Genomic DNA, 20,793 nt, shown 5'->3' with positions numbered 1-20,793 from the left:
GCGTCGGTCTGGGAATGTGGCTGTGGACATCTGTTTGATGTATATGTGTCCGTTGCTCACTGAATTAAAATGCCATCCTGTTGGAAAGCTGTATTGGGTGATCTAAACATAAGCCAACGGGAGTTCTGACTGAGTCAAGAATTGGCTTGTAGCCTGGTTGGGATGAGTTGGAACAGCTAACAGGATTCATCGTCCTTTCCATTGAAAGCAGCCTGCTGCTGGGAACAGCTTTCGCTTTTACAATCAGTTGCAGGCACAATGCTCTTTGCACGTGGAAGTTCTTTGGGATGATTTTCCCATCACCACACAGCTGTAGTCTGCAGTGATATCTAACCCCACACCTAAGATTCCCTTTCTTTGCATTTGTTTGCTCTGCCTCCTTCTGTCTGCCTTTGTCTTGGTTTTCTCTTTCAGAATGTTCATCTCTTTTTGCATTCCGGCCACATACAATGACTTGATAATGGTCCTTTAGCCTGTCATCTTGAAACTCACGCTCTCTCCAAACCAGCCAGTAAAATGCAAGTGTCTCATACTAATAGTCTAGCAACTGGCTGTGGAATGACGAGCCAATCCCAATGGATTTATACAAAGTGCATTGCATGTAACTATTGTATTAATAATATTCAGGCAACAAAGACTCTCTTGAGAGATTTGGGGCCTGATCCAAAAACCATTGGAGTTGATGGAGATTTTTCCATTAACGTCAATGAGCTCAATAGCAAGCTCTTAGTGTGTATAGGTAGAGTGTTGTCCATATTTCTGTTAACCCTTTGATTGGGGGTATAATATAAGTATATTGCGGCTCCCTACAGAATTTTCCTCCTGGAAGTCCCTTTCCTGCAGAAACAGCCAAGAGAGAGCTCAGTCTAGGGCATGAGAAAGGATACGGGAGATCATAGAAAACCAGGGGAAGAAAGTGTGGCCAGCCTTCTGACTCAGGCTTGGCGCAAAGACACAGCAAAAAGCACACCCGGGCTCGTGCAGTGCGCCTGCCCATTCCATTCCTATCAGAGGCTCGTGTTCATACTGTTTTCATGGCTGCCCGGCGGCCACAGCCAGCTAAAAGTGATTGTCATATTACTGCCATCAAAATGCAGTCTTAAAGCTATTTAGTGTGACGACTGCCATCTTGGCTGACACATCCAGGATTGCATCAGGGGTTTAAACACATGAGCTGCTATCGCTTGAGCTAAAGAGCCAAATTTTTCTAACTGGGAATGCTAGAGACTCGGGTAGATGTGGATTGGGCATCGTTGAGAGCCTGTAACACACGCACAAGGCAGGTACATTAGCACCATAATGTAAGAGATTGAAAAGGAGGTGATCTTTCTGGCAGCATTTTCTACCAGCTACCATCTGCTTCTCTTGTGGGCCTGGTGGGTGGATACAGTGGGCAGCGAGTAACTCTTGTGTTCTAGCCCAGCTTCTGACACCAATGATCTGTGGGAACCAGGGCAAGTCAAGGAGCCTCACTGAGTCTTTGTATCCCCAACTGGGTTAGCATTTACGGAGTCATGGAACAGGCTGTGCTGTGGGGAGGGCTGTCTGGACTCCACGCAGGGCCATGCAGGGGATTTAGAAGCAAGCCAAGGACAGAGCTGAGGGGTCTGCATCTGCCACAGAGACAAGGTACATAGGGTGCCAGAGCTGCTCCCGTTCTGAGCCTGGGATAGCAGGCCAAGAATGGCTCCCCCCAGGAGAGAAGCAATCTTTCCCCAGTCCTTTGAGGAGATCCCAGGGCACAACTGAAGCAGGGAGATGCATGCATGGGGCAGGTTGGGTGACGTGTGTCTTGGGTTACGTAGGATCATGTACTGCCTTAGGTTTGCTGCTTGGTTTGTACTGATTATGCTCAGTAACATTGCTGACACTGGCTGCCCTCACTCTGCCCCCCGTCCTCCCATAGGCATGGGTCACCCCTGGGCAGGATATGGGGCTAAATGACTTTGCTGTTTATGCATCATCATCTTCAGTGCATGGACAAATTCCTATGCCACAGTCAACAGTCACTGGCGTAAACAGAGATCTATTAACTATGGCTCTAACTCGCGACTCTGGAGATTGCTCCAGGCATCCTGAGAAGTCATTTTGTCTTTCTGTGCCTCAGTTCCAGCTACAAAATGGAGACAATAGTCTGTCTTTGCTTTTCAGTCTCAGTGCATTAATGGCTGTGGGGTGCTCAGATGCTACGAAGAGGGGGCTATGTAAGAATTTTAGATCAACAACTTCTGGAGCTCTTGGGTACCATGTAACATGCCTGGCAGGGGAATCCTTTTTGATTATCCATATGCTAGAAAATCAGTGCAAGGAAATGGATGCTAGATGTGACTTGAGAGCTGTAGTTAATATTTGAATCTATCTGTCTCAAATCTGAAATATCAATAAATTATCAGCAGGTACTTGACCCTGTCTTGGTTTATAGCAAGCAGGGAAAAGCCTGAACGGAGAGATCAGAAACACCTCTGTTACATAAAACAGTGGAAAGAAACCTGTTGGTCATTTGGCCAGTGTTTTTCAGAAGTGGCTACTGATTTGGGGCACTTTTTGGATGCCTCAGAGGGGCCTGATTTTCAGATAATGCCACCCACCCACCTTCTAAAAATCAGGCCATTTTCAGGTGTGTCACAAGTTGAGTGCCCACAAAATCACTGATCGCTTTGAAAAATCTTGGCTTTAAACTCACCAGCTTTCAAGGTAAATTTATGTTGGGGTTAGGGAGAATTTAGAATATTTTTTCCACTTTGTTGCTGACATAAACACGAGGTCAGGAACTAATGCACTTTAGATAGGGTTTCCCTTTTGTTCCAAGTGATCTTACATCTTTCCCACAAAAGTGCCAGGACAGATATAAAAATGTAAAGCACACTAGCAGGATCAAAGCATTTTATAACAGTACATTCAAAACCAGTCGCCTGGTCACAGCTGGAGCAGAAACAGTTGCCAAAGCTCATGTTTTCCCAGCCACGGATGCGGATCCTTTTCAAATTGAAATTTGCAACTAGAGTTATATGTAGTAGAAGTGTTCATTTCTGTAGCAGTTTTGCCCTGTTGTTTTATTCTATTTCATTGTTATCCAAAGCAAAATCTACTGTCATGCACATTTAGAAGGATTCCTTATGGTTTGGAATATGGCTCTTGAATTTGGTAAATTGACTTACAGCTGATTTTCCTCAATTTCATTTGCAAGGGCTTGTATCATTGGCCACTATCGGGTGTTAATATATTGCTCTTGTTTGGAAGCGATGGCTTGAAATGCTTGAAATAGCAGTATGCTTGTCACACGAACCTCAGGCAGTGTTGCTATAGCTAAGGCTTGTTAATGATTCCATTATAAACTCCTGTTTGCAGAAACTGTTTTCCTAAACCAATCTCCATGCTGTATTTATATTATGCAAATATAGAATGACTAGAAGTTTATTAGTGGATGGTTAAATGTTTGCATAACAGGCTGTATTTTTGAAATGCGATTAGTCCATCATGAAGGCTGCTGTCTCTTTGGACTTTTGGGGGTGGGGGGGGGAATCTACTGTAAATTTTAACTTCAGAACACTGGTTTCCACACAGCACTGAAAATCCATTAGCTACAGGCAATCGTTAAGAAGTGAGCATCTTCACATAGGATGCTGCAGTGTAAATAGTTGCGGAAAAGATGTGAACACAGTAGAGGCCAGGTTGTGCATGTTGGAGACAGAAGGGTTCTGGAGATACGATGCCCCTAGCAAGTACTCCAGTAGAACCGGTTCTGGGAGTGGGGCCAGACCCCATACAAGCAGGGAAGTGTAGGGTGTTCAGCTGTGGAGAATAGAAAGGGAAAGGCAGAGACTGGGCCAGGTTTCATCCAGCCACGAGGGTCTCAAATACTTTCAGGAATGTCTCTTTTTAAAATAGTCTTTCACATCAGCCCCCTTCCAAGCAGAAATGTGAAACTCATTAGGACGGGGTAGCGTGGTTCCCCAGGTGTGTTCAGCCCTCTCTGTGCCGGGTGCAGAGCTCACTCTCTGGTCATGCTGCTGTGTCTGCCCTCTGCTCATTCCAGCTCCTCCTTAGCAGTGATGCATAGAGGGAACAATTCTTGCCCTCCACCCCAAGCCCACTGCATTTGACCAGGGGAACTCAAGAGTGGACTGGGGAGAAGGACCCTAGGGCCCTCTTCCACCATGCTCCAGAGTCCAGGTTGGAACTCGCCTCGGTGCTCTTACCTCACCTAGAGCTGGCCAAGAACCCCGTGGGGTGGTCGGGTACCCTGCACCCACTCCTGTCCCTGGCTGCTCCTCTGCAGCACCCATTGAGTGTGGGGGAAGTGCATGAGGAAGTGGGGGCAGAACCAGGCTAGCCATTTTACACCTGGACTGAGTAACTTGTCAAGTGCCCAAATCAGCTTGGTGATTCTGAGAAGCTGCCTTCCCTAGGAAGCTTCAAATGTGACCGGCTAGGTCAGTGATTCTGAACTCTTTCATTCCTTGACAGTCCTGGGCCCTCCTCCTGTGTAGGTAGTAAAAGTAAGGTGGTTGTGACATACTGTAGGTTGTAAACCCTCGGTCGAGAGCTCCTGTGTTAGGCTGTTACCAAAGCCACACGTGCATGGGGCTGTGATTAGTGGTGGCCCTTAGACTATTTCCAGCTTTGCCCAAGACAGGTCAGCAGAGTAACTTGCCTGCCTGCAGCATTCCTTTGCATGCTGCTATGGTTGTGACAGGAAGTATCTTGAATACTTTAAAATATGTCTTTGTAAAGATGCAGTCTAGTTCAAACAGGAATTTATTTTGGGGCTGTTCTCAGGCTTGTCTTATGCAGGCAGTTAGATCAGGGACATAGAATTTCTGAATCTATTAAAAATACTGGTGATACCCACTTGCAAATATTTGTTTAGAGCCAGATTCTGGCACCCCTGCCAAGGCACCCTTGAAGCCACGGTGATGGGCACAGCATGAATCTAGGTAGATGTTAAATAGTACTTGACTGAGCCAAGTAGCCCCATGGAGTTCTGTGGTACTGTTCAAATGAGCAAAGATGGCAGAAGCTTCAGAGAGGTAGCCAAGTTGGTGTGTAACTGGAAAAACTTAAAAAACAACAAATAGCCTAGCAGCACCTTAAAGACTAACAAAACATGGTAGATGGCTGTGCCCATGAAAGCTTATGATACCAAAGATGGCAGAGCCAGCTACTCTGTTATCTATGGCCATGTCTTTACTATGGGGAAGATCAGTGGTTTCCAGATCAATCTTCCAGAGTTTGATTTAGCAGGTCTAGTAAAGCTAAATCAAACTCAGAGGTGCCCCTATTGGCCACTGGTGTTCCTGCAAGGAGTAAGAGAAGCCCATAGGAGCCTTTGATCCTGTTGACCTCCCGCTATGGGGATGGCAGGGAAACTCGAATTAAAGTAAGTCGACTCCAGCTATGTAATTAACATAGCTGCAGTTGCGTATCTTAATTCAACCTTCTCCTTTAGTGTAGATCTGGCCTAAGAAAGTTGGCAAGATATGAAGGGACACTACTGTACATATGTAGAAAGACTAAACTTTTCCACAGCTACAATACAAAGCACACTGAAAAACAGGAGGAGGTATAGGAGCTGCCTCAGGGGAAGCATGGAAGAATGTAGACCAAGTATGGACTATCTATCTATATTGAGACTAATGATTTTTTGTAAAGCCCTAAAATACTAGAAAGATGCCTACAGTATAAAGGTTAGCTAGCAGATGGATAGATAGATACTATATGTTCTGTTGTCCTGGGCTGCTGTGATTTTAGTGTCCTTTAGGAGATACATTATTCAACGCTTATTAAACACAATTAATTTAATTATAAGATATTGTCACAATAAGAGGATCAGAAACGTGTACTGCAGAACTCCCTTGCAATTGTTACCGAGAAAGCTCCTGTCTGATGCCTGAACAGAGAGAAGAGATTATATGTGAAACTACGGCTTTAATCCAAAAGGGGTTGCAGCACTTTAAAGTTGAAAAGAGCATTAGCTAATATATTTATATTTTAACTGCTGCGCTTAACAATGGAACAAAATAAAAGTGTTAGCAGAGGTCAAGCATTGTTTGAATGTGTTGCAAATGGTTTCCCAGGGAAACAGCAAATCAGTACTCATAGCCTGCTGCAGCATCTCCAGAACGCTAGATTCCAGCCATAGCCGAGTGCTTACTATTGAACTGGGGAGCAAAAGCAATGCAGAGGCTAAAGACGAAGTGAGTGCACGGCTTACGCGAACAATTTTAAAGGATGAAGAAACATTCAGCGAGAGTGGCACCTTTAGCATCTTACAGTGTCTCTGAATTAAATTCAGCAATACCGGATGGTAAATGCTCTTTTAATTCATATCTACCCTTGGGGATGCAATTAGTTGACATGCTACTCTTGTTCTTTTCCAGCTTGTATGTCTCTATGTGTTTTTAAAAAGTAACTGAAGCTTTTAAGTATTTCTCACACTTTATTTCATTTTTTTCTTTTAAAATGAGTGCAGTCAAAAATGTCTAGATTTTCAATATGCAACTGGTATGGGAACAATTTTGGGTGGAGAACTAATATTAAAATGAGGGATAACTGAGAAAGTTGGTTTGCCTTTGTTTTCACTTGAGGAAAAGGTACAACATTTAGCTCTGTGCTAGCTTCTCCAGTTGTCCATATTATTTATATATGAGGCTCGAGATCTAGCACTGCGTTTTAAACATTGTAATGTGTGGTACTAACTTCCAGTGTTGGCTGTCTCTTAACTTAAGATAGAAGAGACAGTAATAGTTCCTTTCTGCTAGTTCCTTCTCCTTATTTCTTAGAACAGTAGTGGATGGGAACAACTGTATAATACACGTTACAGAATAGCAATGAGAGCTGGGGGGGATGTTTCCTATGTTGTTGAAATGAGATGACAACCTAATGTAAAGTGCAGCAGGAATGCTCATTTGCATTCCCTGATGAGTGCTGACTAACCTCACGTCACAGTTATTGCTTAGGCATTACAGATATTTGCTGTACATTAGCTGGTGATATAGATAAAAAGCTTGGAAAATATTTATATTTCTGGGTATAAATCAAAGAGAAGGAAGAAAGATTTGAAGAAGTCTTTACTATGACTCAAGTTCAGGGTTCATTTTATTTGACTGTATGCCCATAGGTATCCCAACTTTACTTTCTTTCAAGTTTACCACATTTGAATTTCAAATATCTCAAGGAGCAGAGGTGTTCTTTAAAAAGTAGCTGATGGAGGCAGAACTGCATTTTAAATTTACTCTTTATGGTATGCTGTTACAGATGATCTTTTTGTGGTGGTGTAAGATACATTTTATCTTTGGTTTGATTTTTGTGGCTCCTGCTAGCAATGGAAATATTATTACTTTGCATTGTATATGTTAAATTCCGTACTTTGTTCATGGTGAAAAGAAAGTTATGGAATTTAAAAAAAATACTGTATAGTGCCTATCGACAGAAGCATGACAGCAGTGTGGCTTAAAGTTCCTAAGAGGATTTGACCCACTACATTTCAGGTGGGACTAGTTTCCTATACAAGAGCAACTATTTTACAAATAGTCTATTGCATGCTAACTTTGGAATATGTGTGATGTGCAAAATTAATATTGGCATGCTATTTTTGCATCTAGTCTAGTTAAATTTGTTTCTTTTCTGATAAAAGTTTTAAAAAAACCCAAAAGCAAAGCTAGAGTTGACTTCTTATGTTGACCTTCTCTATGGTCTTGTGGCACCTGATATAAAGAAGTCCTCACTGTTAAGGCTTTGTTGACAGGCCACCTAAGTTACACAGCTTCAGCTACATGAATAACATAGTTAAAGTTGACATACTTAGGTCTGCTTCCCGCAGTAAGTTGACAGCTAACACTCTCCCATCAATTCCACTTTCATTTTGATGGCGTACTAGAGTCAACGGGAGACCACTTGGTGATTGATTTATTGCATCTATACTAGTGATCAAACCATCCCATAATGAAGGCATTCCCTTAATTCATGTATTCAGATTCTGGTAAGTGTTTTGCTTTTTGAAGAAGCAGTATTCAAATTATAATAATTCAACTGAGTTTTAAGTTGGAGTATTTATAGGATAGTTTTACCAGTTACAAAACTCATAATAACAGCCACACTTGGTCAGACCATTGGTCAGCTGGGGTATGTCTAGACTGCATCCCTCTGTCAGCAGATTAGGCAGGTCGACATTGTAAATGAGGCAAGGATTGAAATATCCCGTGCTTAATTTGCATAAAAATGGCTGCCGCATTGTGCCAACTCAGCACTTTGTCCGCAAAAAGCGGCAGTCTAGAGGGGGATCTGTTGAGAAAGAAAGCCTTTTTTGACAGATCCTGTAAACCTCCTTGCAGGAGGCATAAGGGATCTGTCGAAAAAGATTTTCTTTCTTGACAGATCCCCCTCTAGACTGCCGCTTTTTGCCGACAAAGTGCTGAGTCAGCAAAACGCGGCGACCATTTTTATGCACATTGGGCACGGGACATTTAAATCCCTGCCTCATTTGCAATGTCGACCTGCCTAATCTGCATCTCTCTGCCGTCAGAGGGATGCAGTCTAGACATATCCCTGCTGTTTTTTGTTGTTGTTGTTATTGGAAATGTGGTAGCATCTAGGAGCACCAGCCATGACCCAGGATGTTAGGGTCTGTACAATCACAGAACAAAAAACCATCCCTGCCTGAAAGCGCTCACAAAGTCTACAATAAAAGATAGATCTTTAAAGATTGCCGTAGTCAAAACACTGTAAAGAATACCAGATCCAGGGGCTGTTCTTCGCCTCATCCATCCCATGGAAGACAGGAATGTCTGTAGTCCACTTGAGGTTACACTGGCGCACTTCCACACTGAAAAAGAAAACCCTGCTGTGTAAACAAAAATAAAAGGCTGTGGCATGGGAGGAAGTGGCTGGATGCAAAATGTATCATTTCAGACAGGCCAAGGATGGAAACATTTGTCCAACAGATGAAACTAGCAAAGCAGAACAAAAACCACAGCTGCTGCTAGTTCATGTATTAAATGCAAATATGTGCAGCCAGGTCTGCAAAGATTCTAGCTGGACGTTCCACAGATTCTTCCAGAGGATAGGCAGCTGATTTCAAATGAATGAATTTTGGTTGCCTGACTCCCTTAGGCTCCTCTGCAAAATCCCAGACTCAGACTGGTCATACTCATTTGAGAAGTCATGACATCGTCAGAAAACCTGCTTAGTTATGACTTACCATGTATGAATCAGCAATGTCCTGCCAAGAGACTTGCCCGTCTCTCTCCAATTTCTAAGGATAGACGTTCACCTGTTAAATAGCAACTGGCAGTAGGGATGTTAAATTTAGATTAATTAACTAATCGAATAGTCGATGGGATTTCCACCGAGTATTTGATTAGTCATAAAGGGCACTTCTGCCTTTGAACTGTAGCAAGAGCCCTGCCGGGCTCAAGAGCAGACGCCCAGCAGGGAGCGCGGGGACAGCAGTGGACTGGTCCCGCTCTTCTTGCAGCACCTGAGCCTTTGAAATGTACAAGAACCCACTTGGGGCTTTTAAACCAGCTTCCCCCCAGCACTGGCTCCTGCTCCCCCCCTCTTGCTGACTCTCTCTGATAGAGGCAGCAAGGGATGGGGAAGCGACGAGTCACATCACTAGTTGCCTAGTCGCTTGCATCCCTAACTGGCAGCAGTTTTTGAAAACTTACCAGGCGTTTGAGTAGAGGCCAAGGACTGAATTAGCAGGGAGGCTGAGTTGTTCTCTGAGTGGTGAGACACTGGGTAAGGGATTGTGGCTGATGGTGTTGTATCTCTTGTGGCTAAAGAGAGATTAGAGTGTCTGTATTTTTACGTCCAATATCTTTCCTGAGCAAGAGCTAACCAAACATCATAATCAAATCTAAACAATACCCAGTCTCACCCCAAATCCTGACTTGTATTATGTCCCTCCTTTCCCAAAGTCTGAGCAAAGACATAGCAGAGGGACTTTTCCTATTTTATCAATCCCTACATGACAAGAAAGTCTGGTACAAATGATGGAAAACTCTGTTAGGAGTAGTCTTCTAACAACAGCAGAGTTGTCTGAGACTGTCTTTTGACATGGGACTCCCCAGTGACAGAAAACCCTCCAAAAAACTCTTAAAAACCCTCCACTCATAGGATGCAGGGACATTCTTGCCACTGGACAGTCTGAAATTTCTCCTGGACGTCCTCTGTGATGTGAAAGCCTTGGGATGCAGATATGATAGAGGTCTATAAAATCATGAGTGGTGTGGAGAGGGCTGATAAAGAAAAGTTATTTATTAGTTCCCATAATAGAAGAACTAGAGGACACCAAATGAAATTAATGGGTAGCAGGTTTAAAACTAATAAAAGGAAGTCCTTCTTCACACAGCGTGTTGTCAACCTGTGGAACTCCTTGCCAGAGGAGGCTGTGAAGGCTAGGACTATAATAGAGTTTAAAGAGAAGCTGGATAAATTCATGGAGGTTAGGTCCATAAAAGGCTATTAGCCAGGGGATAAAATGGTGTCCTTGGCCTCTGTTTGTCAGAGGCTGGAGAGGGATGGCAGGAGACAAATCGCTTGATCATTGTCTTCGGTCCACCCTCTCTGGGGCACCTGGTGCTGGCCACTGTTGGTAGACAGGATACTGGGCTAGATGGACCTTTGGTCTGACCCAGTACGGCCGTTCTTATGTTCTTATGTTCTTGTGTTATGTTCTTATGTTGTTCCACATGAATCATCTTAATGATGTTCTCCTATACGGGTCAGCATGGAGGGAAGCAAAGCAGCCACAAAGATGGACAGAAAGGTGCTGGCTACGGTCTAGACTCTAAGGCAGGGTTTCCCAACCTATGGGTCGGGACCCAAATATCGGTCGCCATTACATTTCAAAAGGGTCGCCAGGTGGCTCTTAAGGAGCTTTTCACACATTTTTTGAATTGAATAGACTACTTGTTTCTATTCGGGACACCTTTCAGGGCTTTGAATGTTTTTGTTCCCGGGTGACATGAAAACAACCATTTTGAATGTTTTTATAAAACCATATACAAATGTCCCTTCCTGGAGCAAAACCAGCAAGTATTCAGTTCTGGTGTCTTCTTCCCATCCCCGGAAATGACCACCCTGGACCTCGGAAACCTTGTATCTGAAATCAGTCCATCTCCATAACACATTTGTGCTTCCAGGAAAGAGCACGTTTCCGTGACGATACATTTGGTTGAATGTAGGGTGGTGCTAGAGCTACCCATTCAGTCGGCACAGCCGGTTGTGCCTCCCTGTGAGTCTGTGGGAAAGAAATACGAAGAAAGCATTTCGTGTATTTCTGCTGGTCTCATAACGCTGCTTGTGCATTTTACGAGGTGCTGAGAAGTAATGGATTGGCCACTCCATGCCTCACGGCTCTGTCTGTAAAGTGAAGATAAGAATAATTCATTTATCTCGCCCAGGGCTGCCGATGGGGAGGGAAGGGCAGCTGGCCTGGGGCCTGGTCATTTAAAAGGGTGCCCAGACGCCACTGCTGAGGTGACTCTGGGCCCTTTAAATCACTCCTAAAGCCCTGGCTGGGACAGGACAGGCCGCGCTGAAGGGCTGGCTGGGGCAGGCTAGCCCCCAAGGCAGAAGCGACTGCTGGGGAAGAACATCGACCATGTGACTGCCCCTCCCCGTGTGACTCCTCTTCATGCCATCTTTAGCCCCAGGCCTACTCCACCCCACTCCATCCCTACCCCCAAGCCCCTGTCTATGCTCCAGTGCCACCTCTCCCCCACTCCACCTCTTCCCCCAAATTTCCTCCCCCCGAGTGACAGGGGAGCAGCGGGGGCCTGGTGCTGGCAGCAGGGGTCGCCCTCACCTGCATTCACCAGCAGCAGCAAGGGGAAATGGAGCGACCTGGCCCCGGCCCGCTTCACTCTACTAGCTCCCAGCCATGTTGCTCCACTTCCCACTGCCAGTGGGTATTGGGAGGCGGTTTCACCCCTCCGGCAAGTCCCCGCCTTTGAGTGACGTGGCCAGGAGCTGAGGGAGTAGAGCGGGCTGAGGCCAGATTGATCCTCTTTGTGCTGCCTGGGGTGGGGAGCTGGCCTGGCCTCTACTGCCAGCCCCTCCCCTGTACCAGACTGTGCTGGGCTATGCAGGCCCCCCCTCCCAAGGTGAGGGACTCAGGATGGTTGCTCCAAACCATATGTTCCCATAATATAAGAACTAGGGGCCACCAAATGAAACTAATGGGCAGCAGGTTTAAAAGAAATAAAAGGAAGTTCTTCTTCACACAGCGCAATCAATCTGTGGAACTCCTTGCCTGAGGAGATTGTGAAGGCTAGGACTATACCAGGCTTTAAAAGAGAACTAGATAAATTCATGGAGGTTAAGTCCATAAATGGCTATTAGCCAGGATGGGTAAGGAATGGTGACCCTGGCCTCTGTTTGTCAGAGGGTGGAGATGGATGACAGCAGAGAGATTGCTTGATCATTACCTGTTTGATTCACTCTGTCTGGGGCACTTGGTACTGGCCACTGTCGGCAGACAGGGTACTGGGCTGGATAGACCTTTGGGCTGACCCAGTACGACCGTTCTTATATAAACCGTCCAATGGACAGGATGTCCCCTTACCTCTCTCCCCCACAGTGTGTGTGGAGGGCACATGACTCTCCGTGCCTCCCTTGCTGCCACAGCCCCACTCCTTCCCCCCGTCCCTCCCACATTACTCAGGTTCCCAGCAATTCTGTCTGCAGCCCTGATCCCACCTTTCGATTTGTATGTTTAGGTCAAAAGTCAGGCAAACATCCCAAGTGGGCCTTTGAAGTTAAGCCTGAGCTTAAGCCCTATTGTCAATTTTAACCCTAAATTGTCTCTTTGTGTGTGTGTTTTGTGTGTGGGGGAGGGCAGAATGGTCAGTTGACCAGCTGGCCTAGTGGTCAGGGTTCTGCTAGCCTAGTCATCCCAGTGGGGAGCAGCTCCCCTGGACGTTCTGTCACAAAGGGGTGGGGGAGAGGTAAAGTAGGGGGACCTAGACCCCGTCCACTCCAGTGGTTCCTGATCCGGAGCCTTGAGAGCGGAGAGTTTATCAAAGCATCTGTCCCATTTATTGACAGCCTGGGTCACTTCAATTATAGAGTTGTTTGTTTGTTTGTTTAAAATCTGAGTAGTTTCTTTCCCAGTGTTCAAAGACTGAGCTGGATTCTCCCCTCACAGCAGTTTTATGCCCAGTGTAAAACCATAAATTTCAGTGGAGTTACTTTTGTTTTACTGCAGTGAAAGTGATGTGTGAATCCTGCCCATAGTCAGGGCTGTATAACAACACTGGACTTTTCAGAATGTTCCTTTTGTGTCTATAGAGATATAAACCTTTTATTTTAGGAATAAAATATATAAATCAGTGAGGCTAGAAGAGGCAGTGTACAGTAAGTTTTATTACAAAGATGGTTCATAATAAAAGACTTGTGTTTGACATGTGTGGCTCAGCTTTAGATCATATATTTTGTGTTTAGGTATCCCAACTGGCAATGCATCCACACCAGATGATGGGCCTGAGCCAAAGCCCATTGAAGTCAATGGCAGTGTTTCCATTTACTTCAGTCAGTTTTGGGTCAATCCCAGTGGGACAGAGACTTTGTGTGGCTATGTTTGTGGCAAAAGATATCCCTTTTTTTCCTTCATTATTTTAAAAATATGCTAGAGAGAGATGAAATACAAGGACCCGATTCTGAAACTCTTAACTCAGTTGAACTGAGGATACATCTACACAGCAAAGTAACACCGCTGGTAGGCCTGGGGCTGCTGAGTGGGGCTGTGGAGTTTTTGTTGCTGATATAAAGCTCCAGAGGTCCCAGGTTCAAATCCACCTGGTGGTGGTTACATGTAGACTTCCAGGTGAGGGCTTTTTAGAACCTCCCCCGCACACAGGTGTCTAGTTGCTGTGTAGACGTATCCTTGGTGGCCCAGTTCCTTCCTTCGTACAGAAGGAAATGTCTTTGAGTTTTCCTCAAAAAGGTCATTTAAGCTGACGTCAAAAGGTTGGGATCAGGCCCACAATGCCCTAAGAATATGCTTTTGGGGGCTGTGTTAGTTCCTCCCAATGTTGTCTTCAAGTCGTCATTGTCAAGTCCAAGTCGAGTCTCAAGTCAAGTCTTGAGTCCCTAAAGTCACTTTCGAGTCAAGTCTCAAGTTGAGTCTCAAGTCTTAATTTCAAAAATGTCAAGTCACTTTTGTACAGGCCATCAATATTGGCATTTTCAGACAATTTTTTCACCAAGTCAATTTAACAAAATTAGCAAGTCTCAAGTTGAGTCTCAAGTCACAAACAATGAACCCGAGTCGAGTCTCAAGTTGAGTCACCTAGGCGACTTAAGTCGAACTCGAGTTCAAGTCGTGGGACTCGAGTCAACAACTCTGGTTCCTCCACATATGACCTGGAATTAGCAGAGGATTCCACTGACTTCCTGGATTCCCCAAATGAGGAGCCATGGGCTAATGAATGGGCTGAATGAGCATTCCTCCTTCATCTCAATGGGCCACAAGGTTGTCGTAACCAAGACGGTCTCCCGGGATAGGGTACTTTTGTTAACTGGGCTTGCACACCTAGAATTTGTGGGCTGTGGCATTTGAATCATAGCAGCACTTTGACTGGATGCAGAGAGCTCACATGGCTCTCACAGTCAATGTTGTGTGCCATCAGCACACACCTCACTTCACAAGCCCTTGCTTTAAATGCATGCCACATTTGTTATCCTAGCAAGAAAAAAATACACAGACGAAAACCAGCAGAATCTGGCAACCCTGTGTGTGGACAACAGTAAACAAAATAGCTTGTGGGCCACACAGAGAACACCAATGGGGTGCAGCTGGCCCACTCTGTCCCAGATCCTGTGTCTCCACATTGTCCTATGTCTCGTCCACATCCTTATCAGCACAACGTCATTGGAAATCATACTGCTTAGACATTCCCTGGCAATAGCTGCCCAGGGATTTGCCCTTTAGAAGAGTCACAGTGCAGAAGAGATTCTGCACAAGGGATAATGCAGAGGGTGGCGGTGTTAATTTCTGAGTGACATGGGGTGGACAGAGGAGGTGGCTTGCAGGTCTCTTTGAGCCCGACCCTGCAGCTATCTACCTTTCTACCCCCAGATGCTTGACCCTGTGAAGATCTCCCAAAAGGAGGTCTGCACACACAGATTCTCCTTTGTGTGGGGAATAATCAGGGCAGAGATGGAAACATTAGGGTCCTGAGTAGAACTGTTTCAACAGAAGTGCTTTCAGAACTAAAAGAAGTTGTGTCAAAATCAATGTTCTGTTTCGAATTGACATTCTGGAATGTTGACTTTTTTTTTAAATGAAATGTTTTGATTGGCTATGTTGAAAGTTTGTTTCAATGTTTCCAAATCAAAATTTTTCAGAACTGTTTGCTCTATGAAAGTGTGTGTGTGCGTCCTGTTTTGAAATATTGGAATTTCTTGGGGAATGAAAATTCCATTTTCCAAACAGCTCTAGTTCTGATTAAACATCACATGATTCAGTGTAATACTTCTAGATCCCAAATCAGCTCAATACTACAGTAATTGCATGGCCCAATCTAACTCCCGTTTAGGTCAATACAGGCTTGAGTGGGACTAAATTTTAAATACTCTAAAATGTGTCATTCTCCATCACTGAGAGAATTAAAATAATACATAGTCAATATATTTCAAAATGCAACATTTCTTTCTCCGTCTGTCAGCCCATCTCAGAAACTATCTCATAAACATTATTCCTGAGGCTGTGCTGATATTTTCATAGATCTGGTGCATAGAGATTTTTATTTTTGGTGTCAAACAAATTGAAGGTATTGCTGTTCAAATAGAAACAGTGCTATTCATTTGTAGGGTTGCCAGGTGTCCGTTTTTGAACAGGACAGTCCAGTATTTGAGCTTTCTGTTAGGGAAACAAATTGAGAAAATATAACTGAGAAAATACAAATGTCCGGTATTTTCTAAATAAGATGTAATGTAGATTGTGATGTAATGTCAAGTGTGTCTAGTATTTTTGTTGAAACCATCTGGCAACCCTCTTCATTTGAGTCTGTTTAAATGAGAGTAAGGAAGAATCTGTTTGGCTAACTGGAGAAGAAAAAAATTAACAAGAGATAGATCCTATAATATTTCCATGCTCCTAATGGGGCTTTAACTAACAAGATAAAAGTACATGTGTGAATTAAATACAAGTTGAGCTAAGAATAATGGCTCATGGACTTGAATACTGATTTGTTTTCCTGCAAGTTCTGCCTCCTCTTGTTACATTTTCAATGAAGGGCCTGATCTAAAGTTTGCTGAAGTCAGAGCAGAGTCCCACTGGGGTTTGGATCCGCCACAAGATGAAGAGCCCTACGCTTACAGAAAGGTTGATGTCCGACACGCCCTTCGGATTTCCATATGTTGGCACAGGAATCAAGCACTTAGGCCCAACCTGCCCTTAGGAACAGGTTTTTCTGTGTCACCCATTGTGTATGCAGGCACACATTTGTAGGCAGAGTTACCAAAGTGGCACCCAGAGTTTGGAGAATTGAACAGAAGAATGGCCATACTGAGTCAGGCCACAGGTTCATCTAGCCCGGTATCCTGTCTGCAGACAGTGGCCAATGCTAGTTGCCCCCAGGGAGAATGAACAGAACAGGGAATCATCAAGCGATCCCACCCCTGTCACCCTTCCCCAGCCTCTGACAAACAGAGGCTAGGGACACCATTCCTGCCTATCCTGGCTAATAGCCACTGGTGGATCTAACCTCCATGAATTTATCTAGAATTTTGAACCCTGTTAAAGGCCTGGTCTTCATAACATCTGCGGGCAAGGAGTTCCACAGGCTGACTGTGTGTAGCATGAAGAAGTACTTCCTTTTGTGTGTTTTAATCCTGTTGGTTACATTTGGTGACCCTTAGTTCTTATGTTATGGGAACGAGTAAATAACTTTTCCCTATTCACTTTCTCAATACCAGTCATGATTTTATAGACCTCTATCACATCCTCCCTTAGTCTCCTCTTTTCTAAGATGACAAGTCCAGTCTTTTAAATCTCTCTTCATATGGCAGCTGTTTCAAACCCCTAATTATTTTTGTTGCCCTTTTCTGAACTTTTTCCATTCAAAAGCTTTGGATCAGGCCCATAATACCCTGAGAATGTGCTTTTGGGGGCAGGATTATGTCATGCAGTCACTAGTGGGGGAACTACACATACAAATTAGTTGTAGCTTTGTCCAATGGTTACAACAAAGGATTGGGATTTGGGTTACCAGGATTCTAGTTAAGAGTTTGACACCTACGCATCGAGTGGCCTTGGGCAAGTGGCCTTGTTTCTTAGTTTCCCCATATGTAATGTATGAATAGTAATAGTTACCTATCCATCTACCTCCTATGGAGGCTGTGAGGATTGAATAAGGTTTTAAAGATGCTTTAAATGTACTGTGTGCATTAAATGCTAAATATTATTGATCACGTGTTGCAAATATTCATGCTTTGTGCACAGACTTCTAGCTCCTTTCTTTCCCAGTTTGGCCTGGCCTGTAAAAATGTTACAGCCTCATATTGCTGGTGTTTTAAAGGCTGCATTGGAGTTTTTAAAAATGTATTTCAGTAGAGGATACAGAGGATGGTGCAGTGATTAGAACCCTGGCCTGGGATTTGAGAGAATCTGTGTTCAGTTTCCATGCTCTGCCATAAACCTTCCATATAACTGCAGGCAAGTCACTTAGCCTCTTCGTGCCTCAGCTGTCCACCTGTAAAATGGGGATAATTAATGCGCTAGGCATCACAGAAACATGGTAGAACAGTGATATCAATGGGACATGTTAATACCAGGGTACAGAAAAGAAAGCAGAGAGTCAAATATAGTAAGAATTATAATGAATCAAACTGTACCAGAGAATCTCTGTGAATAGAAATTCCATGCTTGAACACAGGCCTGGCCAAAGAGTTTGTGGGGCCCAAGGCAGCATGCTGACAGTGACCTAGCCAGTGGATGCTCTAGTTTAAGTCAAACCCAGTTGAGGGGGTTACTGAGTCCTGCTCAGACAGTCACTCGCTGGATACATTCCACAACCCCTTTGGATTTAAGAAAAATTTCAGCTGGTGTCTATTTCAATGTCATTTGCCATGTTTTTACTATTCACTATGACATCATTATACGCTACCGTAAAACTTCCAATAGACGCTCCCAGCATCTTTTAGTACAAACTGTCCGAGACCCCTGGCTGGCATCTATTAAAACAACTGGTCAGTATACCCAGCAACTAACAGAGTAAAAGACTCATATTGAAGGTTATTGTACAATTTTCTGTGACTTGACACCATTTTGAATATGGTTGAAGACGACTGCGTCAATTCCGTGTTTCAGGAAGCTGGTGTAAGTTTACCCCATGTGTGAGACCCAGGGGTCCCTCTGTCCTATTCCAGTCTCTTACATTGGAGACACCTCCCTCCCCATCATGCTACAGGATATGGGGAGGAGGGAGAAATTCTCTCAATAGAGCAGGGTTTCTCTTCCCCTGACTACCTGACCAGGATGGCTGTAGTGACTGTGAAATGCTCTGGTAGGCTAGAGAGGCTACAAAACCAATAATAACCCCAATAATAATAGGGGATTTCAGCTATCCTCTTATTGACTGAGAACACATCACCTCAGAACGAGATGCAGAGAGAAAATTGCTAGACACCATTAATGACAACATCTTGGAGTGGTCTGAAACTCACAAGGGAAGAGTATCATTTTTTATTTAATCTGAGCGGTGTACAGGATTTAGTCCAAGAGGTGAATACAGTGAACTGCTTGGTAATAGTGACCATAAATGCAATTAAGTTTAACATTCATGTAGGGGGTGGGGGAAATACCAAAGAGACCCACTTCAGTAGCTTTTAACGTCATAAAGGGCCACTACACAAAAATGAGGAGACTAAACAGAAATTAAAAGGAGCAGTCACAAGAGTGAAATGCCCACAAGCTGCACTGAAGCTTTTTTTTTTTTTTTTTTTTTACAAAAACACTGTAATAGGGGCTCAAATGAAATGTACATCCCAAATAATAATTTAAAGAAAGCAGCAAGAGATCCACACAAAAAAGTTACCTTGGCTAAACAAATAAAAGAGATAGAGCCAAAAAGGCATGCTTTAAAAAATGAAAGTCAAATGCCAAGGAGAATAGAAAGGAACATAAGTCCTGGCAAGTCAAGTGTAAAAGTATGAATTAGGCAGGCCAAAAGAGACTGTGAAAAGCTACTAGAAAAAGAGACAAAAACTAACGGCAAAATTATTTTTAAGAACACCAGGAGCAGGAACCCTGCCAATCAGTGGGACGACTGGACAATTGAGGTGATAAAGAAGCATTCAACGAAGAGAAGGCCATTGTAAAGAAGCAAAATGAATTCTTTGCTTTGGTCTTCACTGAAGAGGATGTGAGGGAGATAGCTATAACACGGCTATTCTTTCTAGGTGACAGATCTGAGGAACAGTCCCAGATTGAGGTGTCAGTGGAGGAGGTTTGGGGACAAATTGATAAATTAAACAGCAGTAAGTCACCAGGGCCAGACAGTATTTATTCAAGCGTTCTGAAGGGACTTTTACATGAAATTGTAGAACTACTAACTGTGGTATGTAACCCATGGCTTAAATCAGCCTCTTGTGCCAGAAGACTGGAAGATAGCTCATGTAACACTGATTGTTGAAAAAGACTTGAGAGGTGATCCTGGTGATTACAGGCTGGTAAGGCTAACTTCAAGACCAGGCAATTCTGTTCAATGTATAGTAAAGAACAGAATTATCAGACACAAAAATGAACATCGTATGTTGGGGAAGAGTCATGCCTCACCTATCTACAGGCCGAACCTCCCAAATCCGGGACTCTCTGGTTCGGCAACATCCATGGTCCGGCAGGGCCATGGATGTTGCGTGACCAAAGAGCACAGGAGGCAGCAGTGGGAGACAAGATAGGGGCTAGGGAGCTCAGGCCGGATCAACAGCAGCTGGGCCAGGCTGGGAACCTCCGACATCAATGGGGTAGGTGTGGCTGGGGAACCCCAGCTAGGGGCAGGGGAATCCTCAGTGTCAGCTGGGCCAGGCAGCTGGGGAATCCTGGCCCGAGCCGAGGAACCCATGGCTACAGAGGGGCTGCTGGTGGTGGGAGGCCTGGCTAGGGAGCCTCTGGCAGGAACAGGGCCAGAAGTAGCCAGGCAGCCCCTACTGGAACTCCGGAAAACCCCTGGTGACAGCAGAGCTGGGGTGACTGGGCAGCACTGGCTAAGAACGCCCCTGTGAAATGGGGCTGGCAGAGGCAGACGGCCCTTTCAGGGAACCCCAGGAATCGCCGGCCCCAGCAAGGCCGGCCCTAGTAGAGGGGCGAGGTGGCCGGGCGGCCCCTTCTGGGGAACACCCTGCAGCAGCGCAGCTGCAGTGGCTAGGTGGTCCCAGCTGGGGTTCGGGAGCCCCAGCCGGGTCACATTAGAGGGGCCAGGGCAGGGCAGGGAGACCAGGAAGAGGAGCCTGGGAGCAGGCAGCCAGAAGAGGAGCACTGACCTCCCCTGATCCGGCAACTCTCTGGTTTGGGACAGCTCAGGTCCTGAGGGTGCCAAACCAGGGAGGTCCAACCTGTACTAGAATTCTCTGAAAGTGTCAACAAGCATGTGGACAGGGGTGATCCAATGGGCATAGTGTACTTGGATTTTCAAAAAGCTTTGACAGGGTCCCTCACAAAAGGCTCTTAAGCAAAGAAAGCTGTCATGGGATAAGAGGGAAGGTTCTCTAGTGGATCAATAACTACAGCCTCTCTCCGACTTACGAACCGGTTATGGACCAAGCAATTGGTCGTAACTCGGCTTG

General features: G+C 44.8%; 1 protein-coding gene across 2 annotated transcripts in view; it reads left to right on the top strand.

Moving 5' to 3' along the window:
- Nucleotides 1–20,793, top strand: part of SLC35F4 (solute carrier family 35 member F4) — a 195,120-nt gene that overhangs the window by 125,664 nt on the left and 48,663 nt on the right. Inside the window, exon 1 of one of the 2 annotated variants that reach the window (XM_014579619.3) lies at nt 6,149–6,307. The exons of the other annotated variant lie outside the window; for it this stretch is intronic. Within the exon in view, the coding sequence (XP_014435105.2) occupies nt 6,232–6,307 (76 nt within the window). The 5' untranslated portion in view covers nt 6,149–6,231. Of the gene's footprint in view, nt 1–6,148; nt 6,308–20,793 lie in introns of those variants that run through there. 2 annotated transcript variants of the gene reach the window in all.

The sequence above is a fragment of the Pelodiscus sinensis genome, chromosome 4, assembly GCF_049634645.1.
Source record: "Pelodiscus sinensis isolate JC-2024 chromosome 4, ASM4963464v1, whole genome shotgun sequence".
Lineage (NCBI taxonomy): Eukaryota > Metazoa > Chordata > Testudines > Trionychidae > Pelodiscus > Pelodiscus sinensis.
The sequence above is the reverse complement of the archived record's forward strand: the minus strand, read 5'-3'. Positions and strand labels throughout refer to the sequence as shown.